Source organism: Cygnus atratus, chromosome 6 (genome assembly GCF_013377495.2).
Source record: "Cygnus atratus isolate AKBS03 ecotype Queensland, Australia chromosome 6, CAtr_DNAZoo_HiC_assembly, whole genome shotgun sequence".
In the NCBI taxonomy this organism is placed as follows: domain Eukaryota; kingdom Metazoa; phylum Chordata; class Aves; order Anseriformes; family Anatidae; genus Cygnus; species Cygnus atratus.
In genome coordinates this window covers 36,115,064-36,140,885 of record NC_066367.1, presented here as the reverse complement: position 1 = coordinate 36,140,885, position 25,822 = coordinate 36,115,064, and the positions used below count along the sequence as shown (strand labels likewise).

At 39.4% G+C, this 25,822-nt stretch overlaps 1 protein-coding gene across 1 annotated transcript in view; it reads right to left on the bottom strand.

Annotated features, from left to right (window-relative positions):
• ARHGAP15 (Rho GTPase activating protein 15) overlaps positions 1-25,822 on the bottom strand; it is a 313,229-nt gene that overhangs the window by 59,093 nt on the left and 228,314 nt on the right. The window contains exon 11 of the mRNA XM_035556046.2: positions 2,094-2,228. Coding sequence (XP_035411939.1) covers positions 2,094-2,228 — 135 coding nt within the window. The remainder of the gene's footprint in view (positions 1-2,093; positions 2,229-25,822) is intronic.

The following is a 25,822-nucleotide window of genomic DNA, read 5'->3' as shown; positions in this document are numbered from 1 at the left end:
GGGAGTAAAGGCCAGATAAGGAGAAGATTGATTGGAAATCGTAGATTACATTAGACAGTTGGATTAGGTAGAAATCACCCTGATGTGCCGTAAAGAAAGCAACAAGAATTAGGGATTTGAAACAGTGCAAAGAATGTCTTAGAGTACTAGCATTTTCTTCCTAGGAATAAACTGTCTTAAAATCCTTCTATAAATGACTGTTCATTAGTCTATCAATGTGTATAATGGCTCTCAAAATCATAATAAGAATTAATAATAGTTCAAATAGCAGAAAGGGACATTAATTTCTCACTCATGAATATTAATACTTTAGGGGAGAGTCTCTTCCCGACATGCTTTCAAACTCTATTTCACAAGTCTCTAATCGGTTACCTGTTATTTTTACTGTCAAAAGACTCCCCACTGGGCCACCAAAAGATTTCGTATCACCCCAACTTGGATGGTAGCACGAGGGTGAGAACAGAAGATAGCGTGAAGGATGAGATCATGGTGTCGTGATAATGTTCTTCAGAATACAGCAGTGTTGGCTGAGCCAAGGCGCACTCCAAAGGGCAACAAGAAGTAGTGATAAGGGGGGGCGAAGACTATATTTAGGTCCAGAAAACCAGTCTGATGGTGGATTACCAGGACAAGAAAGTGAAAAACACAGAGGATACATATTAAATGCTTGACTGCAGAATAATGTGAATAAGAAGAGATGGAAACAGCAATTCAGGCTGTGCCCCATGAACTGACCGCATCCGCTAAGGGCACCAGGTCTCCTCCTTTCTGAGAAGAGGTAGCTGGTGGATGGGAACCACCTGAAGGCCACGTTCAAATGAAGGTGCTTCAAAAAAGCATCTTAACCTAATGCATCGCAGAAACCGAAGCTGGACAATAAGAAAATCGTTATTTTTTTGCCCCTCTTAGCACTGCAGACACTGTGCAATAGGAACTTAGGCCGGAGGGAGAACCTTCTCCATCTAGTTTCTGTGTGCTTTGAAAGGAGAAGTGAGCTGCCAAGAGAAAACTTCCAGGTAATGTGTTTCTTTACGTTGTGTATTTAACTGCGCTGCATCTCTAAATAAGTGAGAAGGGAAAGATCTTGTGAGATGTATTTAACCTCATTATATCTGATGCTGGGTCTTGAAAAGCTTTAGTTGAACTAAAGACTCTTATGAATATAAAATCAAAGTGAGCCGTACATTAAGGGCTTCATATGCTCTGACAGCTGCGCATGTGCACACACAGCTCTCATTAACAGTAATGGCAAATATGCATGCCCATCATTCAGAAAACGGATCTCTAAGTACTTTATTGTTTCTTTTTTCTTTTTTTTTCCTGGCAATTTTTTTCTATTGGACCTTTAATTAAGCTCCTACTTGGCCCTTTCCCTTTAAGCTATCTCCTTCCCCCTCCTCCCCCCCTCCCCATTTTCAAGGGGAGTAAAACCCAAATCACTCTGTTTTTGAGGCAAGTTTTTCCAAGCTGCTACAGTTTTACAAAATGCACCTGCAAATATTAAATACAGAGAGGATTTGCAGTCTATAAACCAGAGACATGTAACAGAATAAGTGCCGTGGACTTTGAAAATACTTCTGCTGCCTGCTGACTTAAAAAATAAATAAATAAAGCAAAGGTAGATATGAAAAGTAGAACACGAACGTTTTTGCATTCTGTGATCGCTGTAAGGCAAGAGTCTGCAACCTTGTGGAACAAAACACATGCATTTCATTCTGATTAACATAACGACAGCCCCTTCTAACATAATTCACAATTATTAGTCTCTCCTTGTGTTTGGGGATATATAGATTATCATCCGAGCGTATTTTGAGCACATACACATTTTAATTCCTTTCCTAAACCATTTTAGGCACTGAGGTAATATTGCATATATAAAATTTATAGTTCAATAGTTTGATATTTTTTTCCTCTAGTTAAATAACTAAATGCTGTAGGAGGTAAAATGCAATCAAAAACAATAAAAAGACAGGATCATGGATAATGGAAGGTAAGTCACATTTGAGATGCCTCTGTTCTTCCATTTTAAAGTTTATTATTATTTTTACATAACAGGCTATTTCACTAGCTTCTACTGTATCTGATGTACTTACTTATCGCCTCCACAAACTGTTCAAAGAAGCAGTATGGGAACAGCGGCTCAGGCAGCTCTCTGAAAAACATCTTGAGTGCTCCGGTGACAACGTGGATGTCCTCCCACTGGCTGTCGTCCAAATTCAGCTTCTCTTCTGGGAAAACACGAGGAGAAATGGAACAACTGGTTTTAATGAAACAATTACAAGACACTAATTATTATGTTAATGTTTGCCTACTATCATCAGCAACCGTTAACAGCCTTCTGCACCTAGAGGTTTGGTGCTGTGCATGTTTTCCCCCCCCCCCCCCCTTTTTTTTTTTTGTAGGAAGAGAACATTTTCAATGGAATACCATCTGTAGGAATGCAGCTAACAAAAAACAAGAGACACAAAGAGACAGTACCATTGACACAGTATGTCAGATACATTTATTCCCATAATGCATCAGTATGAAAATTAGCATCACAGCTCAACATGATTCAAAGCTATTTGGTTTTGAGGCCGAGGGGCTAAGAGTTGCCAATGATGGCCGGCTCAAGGGACCGGCCTAAAGGCCTTGCTGAGCCAACAGGAGACATATGCTAAACATGGCAATAGAAAATGAGTTATTGCTTTACATGTGTTAGCCTTGCTATGTACAAGGGAATAATGGGTAACGCTTTTCTCCTTTTTTTGCCTGAATGTAGTGTCAGCAAGGAATAGAGTACTGTGAGAGAAAGGATATTAATTCCTTCTTACTGCTTCAAAAATATTTTGTTTGGTTTTCATCTCTGGGAGGAAGATTTGCCCAGCAACAATATTAGACAGACCCCTGTTGGCCTACCTAGGCTATGCAAAGCTGTCAAAAATGATAACACACTAAAGACAAACCACAAGTGCTTACAAAACTGTTTTACAAACAAAAAATATAATGTTTTCTTTTGAAGCTTGACTGAGCTAAGGAATTTAAATATAAAAGAAACTAAATGCTAAAACAGAGTTTCTAATAAAAAATAAAACAAGATTGGATGATTATTCTATTTTTCTCCTTTTTTATTCTAGAAGTGTGATACTATTAGAACAGAATAAACAATGAGATCATAATCCATATAAAACTCTCAGAAAGTGTAAATCCTTATTAGACCAAATTAAAATGACACACACTTTCTTCGAGTTCTGCTGCTCCAAAAATGGAATTCGCTTTTTATACATGTGCTGTGACTCTCATTTTTAGAAAATTTCTGTCTGAATGTAAATCAAGGGCCAACCATGAAAACTACTGTACAAATTTAATTTGAAGCAACATAATCCTGAAATGTTTTACTAAATGTCACTGAATTTTCATGTTTAGCAATTCAGTTGGCTTCAAGAGCAGCCTCTTTAGTGAACTGTTGTTAAACAAAATGGTAAAATTATTGGAGACACATGGACACCCACAACTCCAGATCCCTGGTACTTCAATGCAATAGTTTTCTCACTATAGAGTTTACTTTTGGTCAGGAAAATATTATTTGGAATGGAGACATCTTTCAACTTTTATGTAATAAATATTATTGAATGCTTTTTAAATTTCTGGATTTGGGAAATGTATACAAATAAAGGAATGGACCCAATTCCTTAACTTGGAGTAACGTGAGACAAAGCTGGAACAAAGGCACACTTGTGCATTTTATTTAGTTGTCTTGCATGCTTTTTTTTTTTTTCCCCCATTGCATTACCTCAATCATAAAAGTAATGATTTGATCTCAAATGAGTTAGCAGAGGGGATCTTCTTTAGACTCTGAGATCATATTTGATTGATCGTATTTCAACAATTAGCCTTTTATTTTGCCACACACTATTGAACTAGATCGACAGCAACTTAGCAGGCCAGCTTTAAACAGTCAACTGTTAACAATAGCATCAAAAAGAGAGACCTGATGGGGTTTACTGTCACTTTAAAGAACAGGGTGGGTTTTCACATTGTTGAAATCTGTCAGATATTTTGAAATGTCCCTCTCACTATGGTGCCACACCCCCTGCGTGCCCTTATAATAAAATTGGTTTTACTCCTGATTAAATCATTTTCTCCCTACCCACTACCATACTTCTCATAATGGACCTGTGTGCTCTACAGCTGGTGTTCTTCCCATGGTACCAATTCTTACTTTATCTTTTAAGCACTTTGCTGCTAAGATCTCATGCAGAGTGCTTATGTTTTGTTAAGAGCTTCATTCTTAGAGAAATAGCTTAACACATGTTCTAAAAATGTTGTACAACTTATTGCTTAAAACACATTTAGAAAATGTATAAGTACTGTAGCTTTGGCACAGAACTTTAAGTAGAAACCTTAAAAAAAAAAAAACACAACTTGCTTTTGCCATGCATTTGTCTTAAACGTGGAATGCTTGACTTCTAAGGCTTTGCAAAGACTTATCTTACCAGATTTTTGCACCATTTCCAGCTCTTCAAGGAAACGTGTTAGGAATGTATCATCGTGAAAGCAAAGGGTGTCAATTTTCCCTCTAGCTATAAGAGAGTTTTTAAAAATGTTTGCTAGGAGGAACAAATGCCAAGTCAAAAAAAAAAAAAAAAAGGAAAAGAAAATAGAAGTCCATTCAGTGTAAGATTCTCGTTTGGTTCCCACTGGTTGGAATTGTTCACATACCAAGGCAATAGGGCCATAAGCAAACACACACATGCATTTTGGGCTAGGTTTAAGGGGAGGACCTGACTTTTTGGCATTACTCAGACATATTTCTTATTGGGGTGTTTTGCTTACACAAAGATTAAGTCTCAAATCTGATATTTAAACTTGACAGTCAAGGACTGCTTTCAGTCAGGAGATACTGTATCTGGGAAGACGCTCAAAATCTCACAGTCCTAAAAATTTGCTTTAACTTGTCAGTAGTATTTGATTAGTTCAACCATCACTGCCAGTTGATATCATATATCTTAGATACAGACACAAATATGCCCAGAAAATCCCATAAAATTTATGCTAATACTTAGGATGAAAATATAATGACCACACTAAAGAAAAAAAAATAGTGCAGGCACCTGTCAAGGTTATTATTAAAAAAATACAAATCGATGTACAATACATTTGTGAAGGAAGCATGGGTTCTTATTCTTAGTAAATCAGTCTTTTCAGCAGTCCACGTTTTTAATGGCACTTGCAATGTCTGCAGTAGAACCAAGCAGGAGTTCACCTCTCGTTTATGCACAGCATTGTAAGGTTACCCTTGTTCAGAAAGGAAGAAGGTAATCTATGGATAGATCAGCTAAAAACAAAAAGAAAATACAAAAACCAACCTATGCAGTACAGAAAGCTCAGTTTTGAAAGAAATTAGATATGGCTTCTCTAACCACATACCCTGCCTTGTCTGTAGACTTGTCTCTGGAAGCAAAATGCAATCATGTGAGAACACTGCTGAATTTTATTTATTTATTCCTTTTTCCTTTAAGATAATTTATGCAAGAATTGTCCCAGCCATACACTGTCGTTTGCCCATGCTGCCACTACATCCCAGGGCACCACGTTCAGAAGCCCTGGTTCACTTTGGGTATTGCATCTTCCTGCAAGTGGTCTCACGGTTTACTCTGAACCATGTGGAAAGTGATTTCCTGCAAGCACAGCTAGCAGAGCCTAGTCTTCCTAGTCTTCTTCTTTTTTTTCTTCTTTTCTTTTTTTTTTTTTAATGGACATATTCTTAAAAATATTTTTCTGCTTATCCATGCTCCTCAATAGCAAAGGAAAAAGACTCAAGCAGAACTGCTTCACTTTCATCAGTCCTCAGCACCCAACTTCATCATTAAATCCTCATGTGAGGGCTGCTCTTATGACTGAACACACAAATACTGATTTATACACTGAAAGGTGTGTGTTTGATAACTGTACCTCTACTTTACAAGCCAGAACTTCTCTTATCACTAGTTGAGACACAGCAGCCTTCAGGAATGATGGGATCTCAAAACTTTTGCAAACTGTTGTCACATAGGAGCAAACAAGCTCCTTTCAAAGTGATCGCACTCAATTTAGAGCAGCAATAGAGCACAGAGATGTCCAGAGGCACGGCAGGGATGGGCTGCTGTGGGGCGGTGAAGGCTCTTGCTCATCATATGACAAGGAGCTCACCCCTCGGCAATGCAGCACATGATGCTTCGCTTCCCCCTCCAGTAAATCCTGGCCTGACATTGCATTTTATAGGCACACTCCAAAGTGCATACATTCGCTTGAACTTGGATTAAATAGTAGAGAAGAAGCCTCAGCTCGTGCAGAACAATGCTGTCCTCATTCAGCCAGCCTTCTGTGAGCTCTCTCCCTGCTAAACAATTCTTCCTCCTCGCTCCCTTGCTAGGTCTGGGAGGTCACTGTCCTGCCTGCAGCCAGCGCGTGGTGCTTCGCTGCTCCCAAGAGTGTTCAAACAAATCAAAGAAAATGACAGATAAGCAAATCACTAAATATGGTATGCAGTGTGCTAAAATGACAGATAAGCAAATCACTAAATATGGTATGCAGTGTGCTTCTGAGCAGTTCTGGTGAATCCATCCAATGCTACCAAATTATCAAGGATATAGTCAGCAAAACAAAACTTGAATGTATGACTCCTTCTGTGGTGGTGGAAAACGGAGAGCCCTTTAAGCAGAAAATTAAACCATGATGTTACGATGCCTAAGCACTTGTTTATTATCGGAGGGCCCATTTCCATGGTGCCCAGGCGCAAATTACTGAGCAACTTAAGCTAAAAAGCAGAACATCTCTATGTGCATCCAGAGCGTTGTTTATGCCAGTTCTCTGCTATGACAGTTTGCTGACCTGGGGGCATGCTGGAACAACCAAGCACTGCTAACTTAAATCCCCGTCTGCGCCAGAAAAATAAAAGATTTTTGTACTTGGGCACACTGGGTCATATTCATCCCTGCATAATTCCACAGAAGTCCACAGCGTACGAGAGGGATGAACTATCTCATTGTTTCTGTGGAAAAGGTCCCGTTCAGCGAGGGTACACCACAAAGGCACGCAGAGCAGTTCAAAGGTTTAGGAGCGTGGCCAGCCAGCGACTCAGTCACGTCGGGAAGTTTCTACACTGTTTGCAACTGCCGGCATCACACCCGACAGTGGTACTGGGAGGAGAATCCATTTGGTGGCCAGAAACAGGTATTATCTCTACAGTACTCCTGTGCACCATTCACTGCCAGTACCTGCTACAGGGTTAGATGACAGCGTTATTAGTTCTAACTCAGGATTTTCAATCATTGTGATTTGAAGCAATAATTACTGTAATAGGATTATAATTACAAGTACTTTTAAAATTCATTAAGTTTAACTGAATCAACTATTCCGTATGGGAAAAAGATTGATTTTAAATATAGAATATTTCCTCTCTAAATGCAGCTGAAAGCTCCCTAAGAATAAATAGACCACCTGTCTGCAATTCCACAACCTCGGTGAGCTGCTCGGAGGTGACTCACTAACCCAGAGAGTGCGCAGGTGAACGCAGCCTGAGCGACCGAACTCTGCAGGGCCAAATTCATCCTTCCTTTGGGTCACAGACCTACTGGGGCACCTCCGTGGGTTTAAAGGAAGGCACCTGGGAAGGCACGGAGGAGTTCCCACCCTGCTCCCACCCTCCCACGGTGTGGGGGCTTCTCAGCTTCAGAGCACCGATGTTGCCCAAGTGCGAGGATGGAGCTTGGCAGACTTTGTGCAACTCACAGAAATTAAATAGCCATGTGGAGTGAAAATTACATATGTCTTCCAGTGGTAAGATTCTGTCCTCTATTCAACTCTACTTTGTTAGTGCATGGTAACTTCATTTGTTGTTTCCTAGCTGTCAAAGTGCACTTTATTTTGTTTTTCTTTCTGTTTGCTCTTCCCTCTTTCTCTATTATCCTCAACCAGACTACCGTCTTTCTCATTCCTCTGCATCAGCTAATGGATTTTATTCCATTTTCTAGTTGGACGCTAGCATTTCTGTTTCATACATGCTAGACTGCAAAACACTAACATCAAATATTTTCTTAGATAAGGAACCTACTTTTCATAATACATTTTACTACTCAAAGGCAAAAGTCCATTCTGAGTTCTGCTTTCCACTTCTTCACTTGCACACATATATTAGTCAAGGTAAATATCTCTATACCACCCCCAAATCTGTTATTAACAGCAACTGCTCTCCAGTAAGCTCCTCTGCAATCTAGAGGGTTTTTTTTTTCCTTTTTTTTTTTCCTTCCCATTTACACTCAGGTCTTTTATCAGAACTGTGTGTATCAGCATCCAGAAATCTGCATTTTAAGATGTAATACAAAGAGGAATTGGACAATGATTCTCTGTCCCATTTTCGTACTTCAAAAATATGTTCATATTCCTATCTTTTTAATTGTACCACCATCTCAGAGTGCTTTAGGATTCTGACATACAGCTCTTCTGTTCTTCCCCTTCTTGGTTTCTAACACTGCCTCTATTTCCATTCTTGTCAAAAGCCTTTTCATAGTCCAAAAATCTGTACACATTGTTTTGTAATATTTGGCAGACTTATCTGAAACCTAATTCACTGCCTTCTTGTGATTCATGGGTCATAAATTATTTTATATGTACCCCAAAGGGTAAAAAATTCTTTGTATTAAATTTCAACCAAACAGTTTAAAGGAAGAAAAGAAAAAGAAGTGTTTTTGAGACACTGAAAAGATCTGACGTTAATATATGGTTTAGTGTGTTGTCTCCCACAAATGGTATCTCAGTATCTTTTAGTAAATACGAGATTTAACATGCTGCGAGTGAAAACACTTCTGCTGTAACGTGGGCTTACTATGGACAACTTTAAAGGAAACGAGAAATACAAAATGTGTAGCACTGGATCAGACTACTGATCCATTAAATCAGCCCTGTCTCCAGTGACTGTTACAATGAAAGGGTCTGTACAAAAACAGTTCAAAAAACAAGCATACCACCCAACCCTTGCTTTCTGCACATAGCCAAATATATTATTGGGACTGACCCCAATAACAATAAGCTGGTGCCTTATTTCAGTGAGTTTCAACAATCAAAGGAAAAAATTAACAAAACAATAAAGATCATTATGACTTCCTTTATGTAAATGACTTCCAAATGTAAATAGATCAAAGCTTGAGCTAAAGTCAAGCAATTCCCCTAGTCCACTTGCAATGCTAAAAAGAAACTTATACATATATATTTGTTTGCAGTTATAAGGATTATCGATGAATTATTAGTTTATTGTTTTCTTAGAAAAATGGAAGTACAAACTTGATTCTCAAAATGCCCATATATTTCTTACATCAGTAATCACACTCATTTCAATGGGACTGTTTACAAGAGTAAAGGTTACTTGTACATATAAACAGCTGTTCTGAAACACCGGTTCAGAGTAGGTCCAGAGAACAAGTTCTGGATTATAATAATAATAATTTATTTTTTTTTTTTTAATGAAAGGGCTCTTTGAAATAAGCCAGTTGAAAGAAGTATTCTTACAAGCAATCAGGTATATAGAAGCTCTGTAAATGTCAAGGACAAAACATTTTATTTTGTATAGAATTTATCTTTTGGTTCACTAAAGTCAAAACACTTCTGTTCATCAGAACTTTTATAAAGGACTGTTTCATAATATGAATCCATTTGGATTATCTGACCAGAGATAAGACTTCAATGGACTTACTATATCATTCACCACTGTACCAGTGCCACAAAAGGGAATTACAATTAATTGGATTATGTTGGTCTCCACCCGCTGATTGTAGAAGAGAAAGTCTGAAACTGTAACTATTTCAAACGGACCATATCTCCCATCAACCATGGGATTTGGGCTTTAATTTACCAATAAAGCTTAATTTCTTCTCTATATTCTCTTCTGGTTAGGAAGAGGTCATTTAGACACTTTATTCAAGTTATTCAAAAAGAAAGGAGAGTTTTGTTAAGTACTTTCAGACTAGCACTTTAGTACTCGCACCTTGCCTTTTAAACATTGCTTATTTTCTTGATTAAGATGATTTGTCTTGAAAAACATAAGCCAGAGAACCCAGGCTTGTGCTTGGGTCATAAGAATAATTTATGCTCCATATTCCTTGGTTTAATTCATGAAATTTTGGCTGAAAGTGTTACCTAAAATGACAATTAGCTATCAACTACATGATGTGTGACACCATACAGGACAGAGGATATCACTGTCATTTCATGTAGGCTGCTGCAGAGAGGTAAGGCAGTAAGAGCTTTCAGTAGTTAGACTTAGGTTTGTCTGTATGGAAAAGTTACACTAGGTATGAAATATAAACTTGATACACCCAAATGATGCATTAACTTGCAAATGGTCAAATTCTACAATACAGGCAACTTCATCTCTTTTAGTTAATGAGTTACATGCTAAACAGCAATACTATTCTTATTCTAGATGTCCATATTAGATATACATATAATAATAAATTTATTTAACTGGTAAATGCTAAAGACTTCCAGTACCAAATACAGCTTAAGGCTGTAAGGAAAATCAAATGAAACCAAACCATCAAAACAACGCCGTTCTATGATCAGGACCATGAAATACATTTATGGAGAGAAAACGCAAGTATCACACTTGTGGGTATACTGGGGCTTCCTGGGCTATCGGACGTGGTGGCTTGGCGCTGCAGGTACCACACTGCTGCCTACACTGGTGATGGCTCTAAGAGCTGCTTGGATTTTTCCTCACTGTGCTAACTGGAAGGTTATCTCAGTGCCTAATTCCTTCTAGCTACCAGCCTAAAATATTCAACTTTATATACTTTTTTTTAATAATTATTAATATCAGTAATGCTTGCTTTGATTTTTTTTTTTTTTGTTAAACTTTTCCAGTCAGTCAAAGAAATAAAAAAAATCCTCAGTCAACTTACTTCAAAACCATGTTGCTTAATTCACATTTGCATTACTTTTTGCTAATATCTGAAGCTCTAATTCCATTCCCTGGATATTAGCAGGACTAGCTATGCTGTTAAAGATAGGAATGCTTCTAAGTGCTTACTGAATCAGGGCATATGAGATGATAATTGTATGTGTTTAAAACAAAACTTTAAACAGGAGGGGATTATATAAGTTGGTAAAACAAATATATCTTCAAGTGCACTGAAGGACTTTCAAATGTTAACGAAATGTCCCTTGATAATAATAGTGCTAATAATAACATGAATTTTCAAATATTTTTAATGCATTTTGAGAATCACCCTGAATGGGGATGGTTCTCAGGAAGTGCACTTTTCTGGTACAAATCCATCAATGTCTCCAGAGCTATGTCCCCTCTGCAGCCGTGCCATCTGAGGATCTGATGCTAAAATGTGTCCTGATCCAGGCTAGGTCAGGCTGTGCATTTCGGCTTCTGCTTACAAATAGTGAAATTTTTACAACAATGAAAACAGCTTTCGTTAGATAAATGTTACACATTTAAACATGAAAGCGCTAAGTTTATGCTCAAAGCTGCTCAAGAAACACATGTGATTGCAGCATGGGTGGAATTAAAAGCTACATACACAGACTTGGTTTAGTCTTTGGCTCCCCCAACTCTAGGGTATTCTCGCGTGGGTCTTTTTAACCAAAAGGTTGAAATCTCAAGGCCAGTAAGGACTTAAAAACGTAAATCCATCCCCCTTTCCATCATGCCACCTGCGATCCCATGTGCGCAGATAGAGCTTCACCCAGAAGATGCATCAGTGCCCTGGGCACATGAAGGCACTCTTGGCAACGGTTGTAATTCCCCTCCGGAGGAGAAGGGGTATAATGAAACCTGGTGAGTCAGTGCCACGATGCCATCCCTTTCCCACATCCGCCCCCCATGGCCTCTCGTGTACCCCCGGAGCCATTTCTGGCATCACACCTTTTTCTCTTTCTCCGCACACAGCCATGCTTCGCATTTCCACTTGTGCTGTGATAGGACCTGATGCAGATTCGATGCATTAACTTCTTATTTGTGCCTCTCCTTCCCTTTTGCAGGGTTTATCTTGATGTGCGTTCTCATTCTAACATTCCTGATTCTTTTTATTCCGCCTAAAATTACAGGCATATCTATTTCATGAAAGAAAATGTATTCTTCCAAGCAATTTTAAAACTTTAAAATGCATAGAGTTTTTCTGTCTTTCAAATTAGTCTTCTGAAAGGACTTCTAATAACATGACAACTTTAAATAATATTAAGAGATTTTCATGACTTTGAGACTTTGTGCAGGTCCCTCCCACAAGAAATATATTAAAATATTGATTAGATTAGGGCAGCATTTCAAATAAATGGAGATTTATACTTCCTTTTGGATACAGCATCTTATAAAAAGTTTCAAGGCAACACACAACAAAGCAGTTGACAAGAAAGATAGCATCTGCTTTTCTGGCTATTCAAGCTGAAGTTTTTCATTCTAAATGCAAGCAATGTTTCTGAAGTTAACATAATTAACTCACGACAATCCTGAAACATCATAATATAAGATACAGATGGAAATTCAAAGCTTTAAAAATGTCATATAGCTGCAAGAGGATTATCATTTTTTAACCACGCAAATATGAATACTAATTAAAACAGGTGTTTTTATTTCAAACACTGTTGCACACTGTGACATTACCGGGAGGGTTATTTATGTATTAGTCTACGAGGAAGCATATATTGCTCAAAAAATGCGATGTGTGATAATAACAAAGTTCCCAGATAAAAGAATGACACTCTGTACTGCTTCCTGCAACAATAAAAGACCAGTAGTTCAATTAGTTAGTAATTTCCGTGTGACTATTTGACAGATTCTACTAATTGTTAAGCTCCCACTAACTATTGTTTTACATAATTAATTATATTCAAACGCGAACAACAAAGACATGTGGGCCAGTTACCCTTTTGACAATGTTTTTCGCAAACTGATTTGCTTACCAAAAATATTTTTAGAACTAAAAGATATTAATCTTAAGTGGAAATACACATCAAAACGTTAAAGCAGCTCTGCATTTTACCATGGTTATGAGAAAAAAATTTGGATTGTTTAACATATCATTTATGCTGCATGCATAATAGCTGAAGTCTTCTAGCAGAGATCTTTCATATTAATTTAGCATTGCATAAAATTCATAGTAACAGGTCCAGGGGTCAAGCATCATTCATCATTAGTTGAAGTGACATTTGCAACCCTTCATATAGCAGCTGCTTGAAAGGGGAAAAAAGGTATTCTTTGGAAGAATGGGGGGTAGCACACAATCCTCGCTCTATCCACGGAAGGGAAAACAAGGTGCCACTATGTCAGCATGGTAATGTGCTTAAATTCGGTGATGTCATTCTTCCCTAACCCCCACGAGTCACAAGGCACAAGGCAGCTGCATTCCTGAACTTAGTAGTTTGGGTGGAGATAAGTAATAACTAGATGTAAATGAATTACATTACTGTGGTTGTGAACATAGCTCTGTGCATGTAAATTATGATTTATATCAGGATCCTATCTTGTTTTTGAGAGTTTTCTACTTGTTAACAAGGCAGCCCTTGTTCTCATGGCATCCTCCAGGCATAATAGTTTCTGGGAAGCCAAATAAGATCACTTTTGAAACTGCAAGACAGCATTCCAAGACTTTGCAGCAGAACACATTGGCCAAATTAGGACTTCTGAAGACTGTTAACTAACAAATAAAATCTTTTTTTTTTTTCTTCTTTGTGGCATGTCTTGCCTACTATAAAACATTGAGATCAGAACGGGAAATGTGAGCAATTAAAATGAAAATGTAATCATCTGCAAGAAAAGATAAATTTGTATTAAATGGCTAATACTTCACAGTCCTTTTGATATTACAAGTACTTTTTAAGAAAATATATATTTTATGCCACAGTAATTTTTATTATGTGAAACATGTGATCTCTTTGGAATTATGCACATTTTAAAATCGCAGTCATTAAAACAGCATGCAACGCAAAGTAGTTGGATTTTGGAGCCTTGCTAATATTTGGCGATTTTCCTCAACTTCACTATTATACCTGAAATGTACTTAATTTATTCATGTCACTAATTATCCACTAGTATTTAAAGCACCATGATGATTACTAGCGTAGACTACTACTTCTTCCTTAGAAAGTTTAATGCTTTTTACAAGGAGAACCAATGCTTTTTAAAGAGTCACTTAGAAGCGTATGAAAAACATTCAAGGACGTTGATTATTACACACTGCAATTCTATGAGCCGCTATAAATCCAGCTCCCAGTCACAATACTTCTAGCAGGGAGAAGTTGGCTTTACTTGGGCTGCCTGTGCACTGCAGAGGAGAAAAGTAGAAAGGCAGTGCTGCAGGTATTTCATGGTGAGGCTGCCCTATAACCAATGGCAGTGCTACGTCCTTGCATCACACAGCAGCTGGTAGCTCCAGGCTGGTTCCCAAAATGGTTCACAGACCATGTTGGTTGTGTATTGTGTTATCTAGGTGATACGATGGTCATTCATCTGCCGGCAACCCATCCCCAAACTAGTCAGAAAGCATTTCCACAATGGACCAGTACTACTGGTCCTAATAAAATCCATAGGAAGGTGAAAGGCTGAAAAACCAATGGACCACCGGACCATTGTATTACTGTATCCAGTATTATTGGTCCATTGGTCTTTCAGCCTCTCACCTTCCTATGGACTTTAATTGCTGCGCAGACATTAGACATGTATGTAAAGACGTTATAGATACGAGAAAGGCAGAATGGCTGCAAAAGGAATAGAACAGCAGAGGCAAGATGACTGGCAGATAGGGTTGCCACATCCCCCTTAAAGAGACTGCTCCTTTTCCACACCTTATGTCTCTTGTACCATAAAAATATGCATAGATGTATGTGGGAGCATCATAGCAGATTTCTTGGGATGCGTGCCATGCATCTGAGCTTCGAAGCTGGCTCAACGTTGTCACCATTAAGTCGCAGTGTACACAGCAACACTTCAATCTAATTTCAATTAGGGAAAAGTTACACAGAAACTTCTTGGAGAGCACACATGACCCTACGCATAAATACCAATTAAATTCAGTATCATCAGTGTCTTTGCTGTGAACATTGATACCACCGAGAGGAAGGAATTTAAAATGAGGGAACGCTTTATGACATTGCCTCCATCTACAAATTGTGCCTGTGTTAACTAGTACGTCAACGATTAGTAAAGCAGTTGGATTCGGCTGTGAAGAAATGGGGTGGAGAGAAGAATTTCCCTGGAATTTTTGGTGCAGACAGATTTTATGTGACATAAGGTAGAACATTGCATCATTATGCAACAAAATACTACCTGGTAAACAACAAAAAAGGCTTGATTTACTGAGAAGCTACAAACACCAGGAGCATTAAGCAGTTGCAACTGAGATAACAGAACTAATTTCTTGTACCAGGGACCCACAACCTCCCCAAAACGGTTGGTTCATGTGCCTAACTACCCATCTGTTTTGAACTCATACTTGTGTGCAAGGACATTCCTGCACCATTAAGTAGGATCAGTGAGATCACACCCGTTTTCATGTGGATATGCAGGGTATGCAGGCATTCGACTTTGGGTTGTTCCATTTTCTTTTGTTTGCCTGGTCTTTTATTCCAAAACAATGGAGCAACAGCACTAAGTTAGGGCTTTAGCTCCCGACAACCACTTTTTCACTCAAAACTTAGAAGATTCCTCTAAAATGCAGATTACTCGAGGGAGATTTGAATATGTATTTAAGCGCAAGGGATGGAGCAAAACAAAACCCCTCAAACGCAACGACCCCAAACCTGTGAGAAGACCAGGAGGAACAATCACCCCACCAGCACTGGGACTCTTTGCGGGCCATCACTCATTGGTGATGGGGGAGTTTTTACAGTCTTTCAAATCTTCTTTCAATCACAACATGCCTTAAAGGGACAGAAGGTCTTACAACGTGCTCTCTCTCTCCCCGGTTGGGAAAGCTACGTCGGGGGTGGGGGGGGGGGGAGGGCGCGGGGAGGCGAACCGCAGCACAAAAAGCATTAATGCAAAGAACAGTGGGGTCTCTCCCTAATTTGACTTTCTCTACAGGTGGTCTGCAGCTGCATCCAAACAGGTTACACTACTGCCTTCCCATGGGCATTGCAACAAAGTGGTATCTGTATTCACAAGAATACATTTGCTAGCATGGGCTGATTCAGGTCTAAAAATAAGAAAAAAGCATTTTTTCAGAATAGCCCGAGGTAAGTCTCTGCGCCAGCAGAAGACAGTAGCACTCTTGTTTCGCTGGCTGTGCGTGATGATAAAGGATATCAGAAACCTACTTCATATGACTCACTGGGGCCCGCAGCCAGCTTCCAATTGATTCGTTTTATTTGTATTAGTTTGTTCTCCATTGACTACACAACGGGCTAGACCAAATCAATAAGCAATATTCTGTTTTCTATTGACTTGGGGGTAATTCGCGTCGGGCCCTGCGACCGCTACAGCTGATTTCATAGTTCTGGATATCATCATGGAAACAATGGGGCTCAGAGACAGCTTAGCGCAGGAAGAAATGTGAAAAGATTGCCAACGCGAGGCGAGATATTGGCTTTTAAGCTGTTACACCTGCAGGAGGAGGCACGAGCGAGCGGCGCTGCAGCTGGACGGCTGCGAGGGCTGCGCACCGCGCTCACGGTACTCCTCCGAGGAATGCAGGAGGCATTTCACGTTGGGACCCAGCAGTGATAAAGTTAGAAACAGGAACAAGGAAAAAAGCCTGCGTGCCTTCGGTAACAGGCAGAAACGAGACGTGGATGAGGTGAGCAGCGCGCCCCAGCAGGGTTTGCACGGATGGGGCCGTGGCGCTGCCCAAACCCCTACTGTGCACAGCACCACAAGGGGATGGCTCTGAGAACATGTAGAGTACCCTTCCTAATCTCCTGTAATCGGGTGGTTGTGTCCTCCGAAACGTATTCCAGTACAGCGATGCTAAAACACACCATCTCCAAAGTTTTTAACCATTTTTGTTTGTTTGTTTTGCCAGCTTTTCTACAGTAGAGGTAGTAGGTGGTGAAATCTGCTAAGTGAATGCCTCCAAACATCCAATATTTTATCTTTGACCTGCTCAATATATATATTTTTTTTTCTACAACTACCTCTTCTTGCAGGTAGTGGCTAAGTGGAAAGAGCAAAGAGTTTTTACCCCAAACTGTCCCACACTGCTTCTTCCACATGAGTGAATTCGCTGACATACTCCACAGAAGAGCAGCACAGCTTTTGTTACCCCTCCATAAATGAAAACCAAGACACAGGCTGTACTGAAATATGCTGCATCTCTTTTTCCACAACACTTGTGAATACTCTCTCTGCCCCAGGTCTCGGATTTCTTGAGCTGCTGTGTTGTGCCTTACCCAAAGCAGCGAGCTGGCTTTCTGCTGTCTCCGATAACATGAGATTTGCTACCCGAGATAGAAATAACTTGCTGGATGCTGGGGTGGATGGATGTAAGGGGTGGCAGGATATGGCCCAGTGTGTTCTTCCTATCAAATACACTTGACAAACTTTAATGAAAAGTCTTCTCTACTTCCTACTAACAGATGTTTCCAATTTCTTCTCTCTCAGCACTTTAAACCACCATCTTTAGTTTTCATGTCTAAGAGACATTATTATAGGATACATCATAATGATATACTGTACATTCATATACAGTATCCCATACAATGACTAGTTGATTTATAATTCAGATCCAATAAAGGGAAAAATTGATTTAACTGATGACTAGTGAAATACTAAATGCATTACAATGTTTGAAAAGAACATCCTTTTCTTGCAATACTAGTGACATAATAAAATTAAATATGGATATAAGATAATGCCCATTATTATTAGACAAGTGGGATCAAAGGGAGCAGGAAGAAAAGCAATCTCTATGGATCAAGGAATGCCTAAACTTCCTCTTCAAAGGTACAAGTACATGAACAGAAATGAAAAAAAATCACAAAGTAAATTCAAGCAATCTTAAATGACAGCATAAAGATAGTTTTCTATGAACTAGTCCTGGTCTAAAAAAATTTCAGTAGAATTGTTGCATTTCAGTACTGTATTGAGGGTAACTGTGAATGCCAGGTGTGATGACCTTTTTTTTTAAAAGCTCTGTATTAAACACTTATTTCCTCAGTATCCCAAGACCCCTATAGCATCCCAAAGACACAATTTAGCCCAGCATCCAAGAACCTCATATCCTAGGTGTCTCTGCCATGCAAACAGCCAGCACTTGTGCCACCAACCTAAATGCCCCACGTCTCATCCCTTCTCCTCACCTCTGACTTCTTCCTTCACCCCACAGAGCCCCTGTTGAGGCTCTCCCCGTGGCTCACCCCTTCCCAGACAGCCTGCTCTCACAGGAAAGGCACACAATTAGCACCGAGGTGATGCAGCTGCTGATTTCCAGGTGTCACTGAAGAAGCTCTGCACCCTTCCCACACCACTGCCCTGGTGGTGATGGGCCCGAGCATCAGCAGGTGGGGAGTGTGAAGCCAAGGGGCCTGTGATTTCTGCGTCATTCAGAAGAACTCTTCAACATTTTTTTTACATTTGAAAATCAAGGCCAGCCACCTCAGAAGCACTCAGGTTTTTAACTTTCCTTAAGCATCTGCTAGAAGTCAGTCACTTAAACATTTGTGAATATCTTTGTTCTTCCAGATGGGTAAATTGCTTCTAATACAAAATAACTTCTATTCGGCAGCAGCTACGATTGCTCACACAAGCTTAGATTGATGGTCATTTTTTTATAATCCTAGTGCAGTAGTTTTTCCTTCAGGAACACGTGCATTTTGCTTCTGGAGCAGCAGCGGCAGACAGTAATCGCTCTGGAGCCGGAGCCAATAGTTTATTACATTGGAAGAATCTTATAGTCATAATAACAAAAATAGCACCCAAATACAGGCACTAAACTATACCTCATTTTACTGTTGCATCAGTAACATTTTAAATGACTTTAGTAATCTCAGATATTTTACAGAAATGCAATTATTGTCCTTATAAACCTTTGAGGATTTTAATTTATACTGTGGAATTCAAGGAAATATTATTAATCAGCTTGCAAAAATGCACCAGCAGAATCTGTGGGTCAGCTAATTTGTGCTTAAACACCTACATTTGCACATGCAAAACTGGATAATTATGGTCCTAACTGCCCATTCATGTGTACAGATGGGTGCACCCACACATTTTTGTGGAATAATTTTTGGAAGCCTATAGAAAATATGGTCTTTAAAGATTTTAATAAGGTTGGCAAAACACACTTTCTTTGCATAAAATTATGTAGTTCCCAAGTCTAAAATTACTTTGATTTAAAAAATGAAAATTGGCAAGGGATTAATCCATAATATGGTCTAATTACTTTTTTTCTTAAAAATTAAATGGTCAAGATCTTAACTCAGAATGGTGGTTACTGTTCATGAACTGAAACTAAGAAATAGAACTGAATAAGGGATTTTATTAGGTGTCTAAATACTTAGTTAGCTAATAGAATTCTCTTACCTTTGGCTGAATAACAGGTATAATAATTATGAAAGCATATTTAATTTATACATCTGAAGCATAAAGCTCTGCTAATTATATTTTTATGAGATTGAAATGCAAACTGGCCAAAGCCTGAAAATAAAAAGTGGAGCTGACTTTCCATCATTAACTTGGAAAAGCACATACAGACAGAAACACACTCAAACAAATAAGGAGGGAGAGAAATGCAGATAGACAGACACAGGGAATACTGAAAGCAGATAATTAACACATATCTTGGTCCTTACATATGGTACTGTCGGCTTTTATTTAACCTTTGCATTGTTTAAGATATGGAAAGTTTAATTCTTACTTATCAAAGTAGATTCAGCAACATTCAAAGGGTGTTCGCAATGTACAGGGCTTGCTAAGCACTCCTCGATAAACAGATCAGGTTTTCAGCAAGGAGTGAATTTTCTCTGCCACGTTTAGTAGGAAAAAAAAATATTAAGACTAAGATACTTCTCTTTGCTTCCTGATATTTTATTATTTCTTTGTTTGCCGAGGTTACTTATATCAGTAAGTAAATATCACTGTGAATTTCTCTTTGTCCTTCATCAATCAAAACCGGTCAATTATAAGACTAGTACAACTAGATCAAAACTCCAGGCTGTGTAGTCATATTACCACTCATATTATTACTAAAAGCGCATCTATATTCCAAACTGGGATACCATAACCCCTTTGTCATTTTCCAATAAAAAAGACCATACCAAATAGGCAGAGCACACCGTAATTAGCAGCTGGCAGAGAAAGCTGTAAATCTGTATGAGTTCTGAACGATTTGCTTACATTGTTGCTTTGTTGACAAATGATGCTGTACATGTTAATGTTCCTGAAATGTCCCCATTGCACCTGACGTGCCAATAAATGCCAGCCAGCTGTATGAATTATGGAAATAAGATTTTTGTTTATGAAGGTATCCCAGACATTTATTTTACTGCATGCCTCTTGACAGATTTAATGTCTGGAGTTACATTGAGAAGATATTTGCTACCTGACATAATGGATAATGGAAACTTTAAAGGCTTTTTTTAATGATGAGACTAATATATTTTTTTAATTTTACCTTGTGGCTACACATTTACTCACGATATAAAGCTTGCATATTTTAAATGAAATGATACTAAATTGTTCCTAATGTACAATGAGTTGGATGAAACCACTGTTGCAGTGTATGAGAACACACAGGAAAAGTGGCTCTGAGAGATACTGAAGAGAGAGAGTTACCTGCAAGTTTACCTATTTTCCCTTAGTTTATTTTATCCTCTGCACCTTTTTCCTAGTACATTATTAGTGTACAAAGGTAGATGTTAAGAAGTAGGCATTTCCAAGTAGTATACAAATCTTTTAATGGAGGTATTTATAGCAGGATTCACTAAAGACTCATTTCATGTGCTAAGGCAAGACAGAGAACAGAGATACGGGTACATCTACTGGCTATATTTAACTATAGACTGGATGCAGAACCAAAAGAATCTCTCACTGGAATACAAAAAATCAAAGTGAATGTTCTTACATAAGACCAAAAAAATAAAATTAAATTCTCTTTAAGTATTGGAGAAATGAAAACTTTTATTCCGACACTGCTTTTAGCAAGCAACCTTGCTGTGGCCACGGGGAAAGCCGTGGGGCAGCCCCCTCTCCAAAGCCCATCCCGTAGTTGCAGGTTGTGCTCGGGGTCCCTGCAGGGTGCCTCCGTGCCGGGGTGCTCAGCAGGTGCCCGGGTGCAGGAGACCCCATACTGTGCTCCTGCCCCGCCAGCCGGGAACCTGACTCCCGCTCCACAGTGGAAAAATTTCGCCTGGCAGAGGGGCCCGTGCTACGCAAGCTCCTCAATTCTTCCTCCATTAGCACATGTTAGTGTATTGTCAAGAGGAACAATAGCAACCCCACAAACTATTTATTCCATCAAGAACAATTTATTGTCTTTTGTAAGTTCGTTTCCAGCTTCTGAAGCTCAAGAGGGAAAAATCTGCTGGTTCTTTAAAACTTCAGATGTTAGGGACTATTTGTAGTCATCATATAAATGGGGGTGGTAACCAAATTAACCAAATTCATTTTGCAACCACAAATCATTCCTATTAAAATGCTCCTTTCTCACCCCACCTCAAAAGAAGAATAAGAATAATAAGAAAAAAGGAGTCCAGATGGTTAAAATTATTTTTAAGCAAATATTTAGTGGTTACAGTTGAATTCTTCTGGCACACATTCTCCACTACAAAAATGACACCCCACATTCACTGTGTTAACCATTTTCCAATGTGCCAGCCAAATGAATGCCTCGGAGAACACACACACACACACACACACGTTATGGGAGCATTATCAGAAATACCATAGCTAAGGCTCCTTAGCAGTTTGGGCAGAAAGGAGGGCTACTTTGCACCATGTGACACAATCCAGTCTCCAGATATGACACGCAACTCCTCAATGGACAATGGAGTTTCCTAAAGCCTTCCCTTTCTTGAAGCAGAGCTATTTTTAAGTAGATTTCTTTACCACTAATGCCGCTGGAAGCTCTGTTCGGGGAGCGGGGTGGAAAAGGCCGGTAACTAAAAATTCTCTGCAACTACAGTCTCCGTGTTTCATACAGTTTAGAGATGTCTCACTGCAACACAAGAAGCACATCCCTTTATTTCCCATAACCTAATTCAGGCTGTACAAGCAGGCACCCAAGGAGCTCTCTTTGCTGCTCAGACAGCTGCCTCAGTTCTCCACCCTGTTTGCTTGGGCTCCTTCACCCATCAACCCACACTACTCGGGCACACCGATATTCCATCCTGGCATTCCCACAGATTTTACAGCCACCAGCCCTGCATGCCTGCCCCTGTGGGACCGGTCAGGGTCTCGCGGAAGGCTGATGGAGACCAACGGGTAGAGGCAAGAGTACCGGCACCAGCACGGGGCGGGCTGTGGTGGGGGGCAGCTGGGGAAGGTCTCCCCTGGGCATCTCCTGCACACTGGTTGCTCCAGTCTGGCATCCCAGGAGGCTTGCCAGATGGAGAAACCTTCTCTGCAGCAGAACCGCAAGCTGTGCTTCTCAGGAAACTCGAGGCTGTAACCCTTTCACTCTTCCTCCACGTACCCTGTTGCTACCAGATTTCTTCCAATGCCTACACGTAAACAACCGAGACCAAACTGTAATTCTCAGAGACACACAAACTTAACTTGGTTGTAATCCTTTTTCCAGCAAATTAACCCTAGATAACTTAACACTGTATACATAGCTTTGGGAATAGAAGTTAATTCATTCTAGGTCAGAGCTAAAGCCGTGCATGTGATTCGCATGAAATGGATGCGTGTATTGCGGTTGCTCACATTTTTTAAGGAGAAGAGATGTTTGTTGTGAAGTTGCAGTGCCTGGATATCATGATGTTCGTATAGCCAGACCGGGGAGACAATTTTTGTGCAGACATTAAGGTTGGTTTTCTGGTCATCTTCTTTACCTACAGCTGATGGGATATTGCTAATGAAAACCCTAATAGAAACAGCAACTGAAAGTTAAGAAAGGCTTATTTTGGTAGAGGCTAAGGTCTGAATTATATATGTTTGTTAAATGAAAGGAAATATATGTCTCTTTTCATATAAATGTGCGTATGCACACCTGTTTCACATTGGTGTAACTCCTCTGATCTCAGTGTTTTACATCAGGATACCAAAAGGTAAATCTGACCCATACCATGGAGTCTCCAAAGGCCTAGTTCTCATTATTTTTGTTAAAAATGCCTGTATTTTGCTCAGTGGAAGATTAAAGCTAATGTATAGCAGCAGAGCAATGTAAAGAATCCCCCGGTAAGTCTCTGCTGTCGGTACCGAGGCAGTGGGTGATACAGGCACTCAGGCTCCGCTATCCATTTTCCCTTTCACGTGCATGGAATTCATTGAAAGTAATGGGAAGGAAATTACAGGAGTCTCACAGGTCTCAAACAAGAGATCGCTGTGTGGAAAAATGTGAAAAATTGTCAAGAGCTGCTTTCTTCGTATTGTTTCACGAGCAAATATACCATAAAGAATAGCTGAAATGTAAAAGTTTTGCATTCCTTTTCCAGTATTAAATCAAACCAGATATTGGTAAAGAGTGCTATTTTACTGGAGAAATATCAAAAGGTGATAATATTCCTACTGACTGAGGCTAGCAGTTGGCATAAAACAAATAACCCGATTCCAGTAAATTCTTCCATAAATATTTGCCTTTTCCCCCTGCAGTTCACCATTTAAGTAGTCTGTTTACAACAAAGAAAATAAACACACAAATATCAAATAAACGAAGGAAAGAGACCTAATTAAAGGCTAAATTTACTCACTTTGGGGGAGCAATTACTCTCAAGTATTCCTGCTCTTTCCTCACATAGGTAGAAATTCACTATCATGGAAGAAGAATGAGTCAAGCCTGAATAACGCTTTTTATGTATGAAGAGAAAAATATAAGCACTCTGCAAGCTTGCATGTGTAGACATGCCTACAGAAGGGAGACTTTGAGCAACAACCTGCTCCAGACCCTGCTGTAGTGAAATCAAAGTGGAGCAAGACCATGTAACAGCAGAGGACTGCTGGCACACCATTAGGTGGCAATGGGATAGGCCCATGGTTTGACTGTGTTGTGCTTTACTCTTGAAAAGACCCCCGAGGAAGACGCCTGTAGAACTCTGTTGAGGTTGGGGAGCGATGAGCAGAGCAGCGATGCCCTGGCTCTGCATCCCCCTGTGTCCCTGGGGCTGGTGAAGGGGCTTGCATGCAGCACCCAGCACTGTTCCGCCATTATCTTGTTGTAGAAAACATTACCTGTCTCGCTCCCTGTTACTTATGTTCCACGTTGAGGAGTGGCACGTTGATTAATTACAACTCTAAAGTGCTTATAAAGCATCAGTCCCAGGCAGGTTTACTAGGTTGGGGCCTCCCATGATTTATTGACTAAGGAAAAAAAGCAAAGGCCATTTGTGAAGGAGCATTTTCTTTAGAGGGAAAAAAAAAAAAAAGTAATTTAAATTACCCATCCTCTGTTCCCCCAAATTAGAATGTCTAACCCTGAAGAGCAAAGCCAAAGACTTTCTTTGTCTGAAACTTATGCAAAACAATAAACAACAGAATTGTCCTTTAAAGGACAAATGCAAACAAAAGAAACAACCTGAATCAACTCTTAAGAAAGGTCTGAAATGTTTTCTTTTGCTGATGTGAGATGCTGATTGGAGAACATTAAAATAATTAGAGCTTTTCTGTTCTTGCTTTTCCAGTGTTGTTGGAAAGGCAGAAGAAAAAACAAAGCATGAAAACACAGATACACACAGGCATCAGGCACAGGAAAGATTCATTTGGTTTGTCTCCGTCGCCATTTTACTTTTTTTTTTTTTTTTTTTTTAACCAGTAGTAAACCAGCACTTTGGGCTTGCTGCACTTCACTTACTGAAGCCTTTTAATAGGACGTAGTGCAGGAATGTGAGAGGGAAAGATTCCCATATGACAGAGATCCTTTGATATTGTAACTTCAACCAAAACTTTGAAATGCAGTAGCTGGTTTTGTGTGTAGCGTATGACAATTTTTCCCCAAGTCTTACAAACTTTGATTTACTTAACTGCTGCCACTGATGTGACTCGCAGAGAAAGAAAGCACAAAGAGATTGAGAGAGAAAAATAGCTAATGTGTTAGTCTATTTGATGGCACCGGATTATTTGGTACAATAATTAGTGCAGTGTGTATAAGACGTCTACAAAAAATATCGGTATCAAAGACAAAAAAGAAGAAGATAATGTCAAATACTTCCAATAATTTTATCACAGTTTCAATACATTATTATGCAGGTTTTCTAATAAAATTTATTTCTGTGTAGTAGTTAGACTAGGCACAAGAGAAAAAGGAGATATAATTCTGTTCTTGCAGATGGTAATGTGACAACTTCCACTGAATTCAGGGGGACCTTTCACCTGAGGAGCTCACACTCATTACCATATCTTCTGCAATAACCCAACATAATACCCTGCTAGCACTGCTTTACAACATCATGCTGAACGGGAGCATTACAACTTCACAAAGCAGTGTGATTGAGGGTGGCTACCTTACTCCTGGAAAAACAGAGTACGTAGTTGATAATCTTTAAAAAAAACCTCCTGTAGTGAACACACGCTTTTCTTACTGCTTGTATGTGACATGTAAATTTACAACCCACACAACACAAGAGGTTTAAAGTCTGAGAGTGTCAAGAATCCCCTTAGAAATTGCAAGTGGAGTTGTTAATTCCATTAAGAGAAATAAAGATTTTTTCCTGGGGAGACTGAAGACAGCTCGCAGATTTCCTCCCTGCTCCACTGCCAATGGTCTGCACCGTC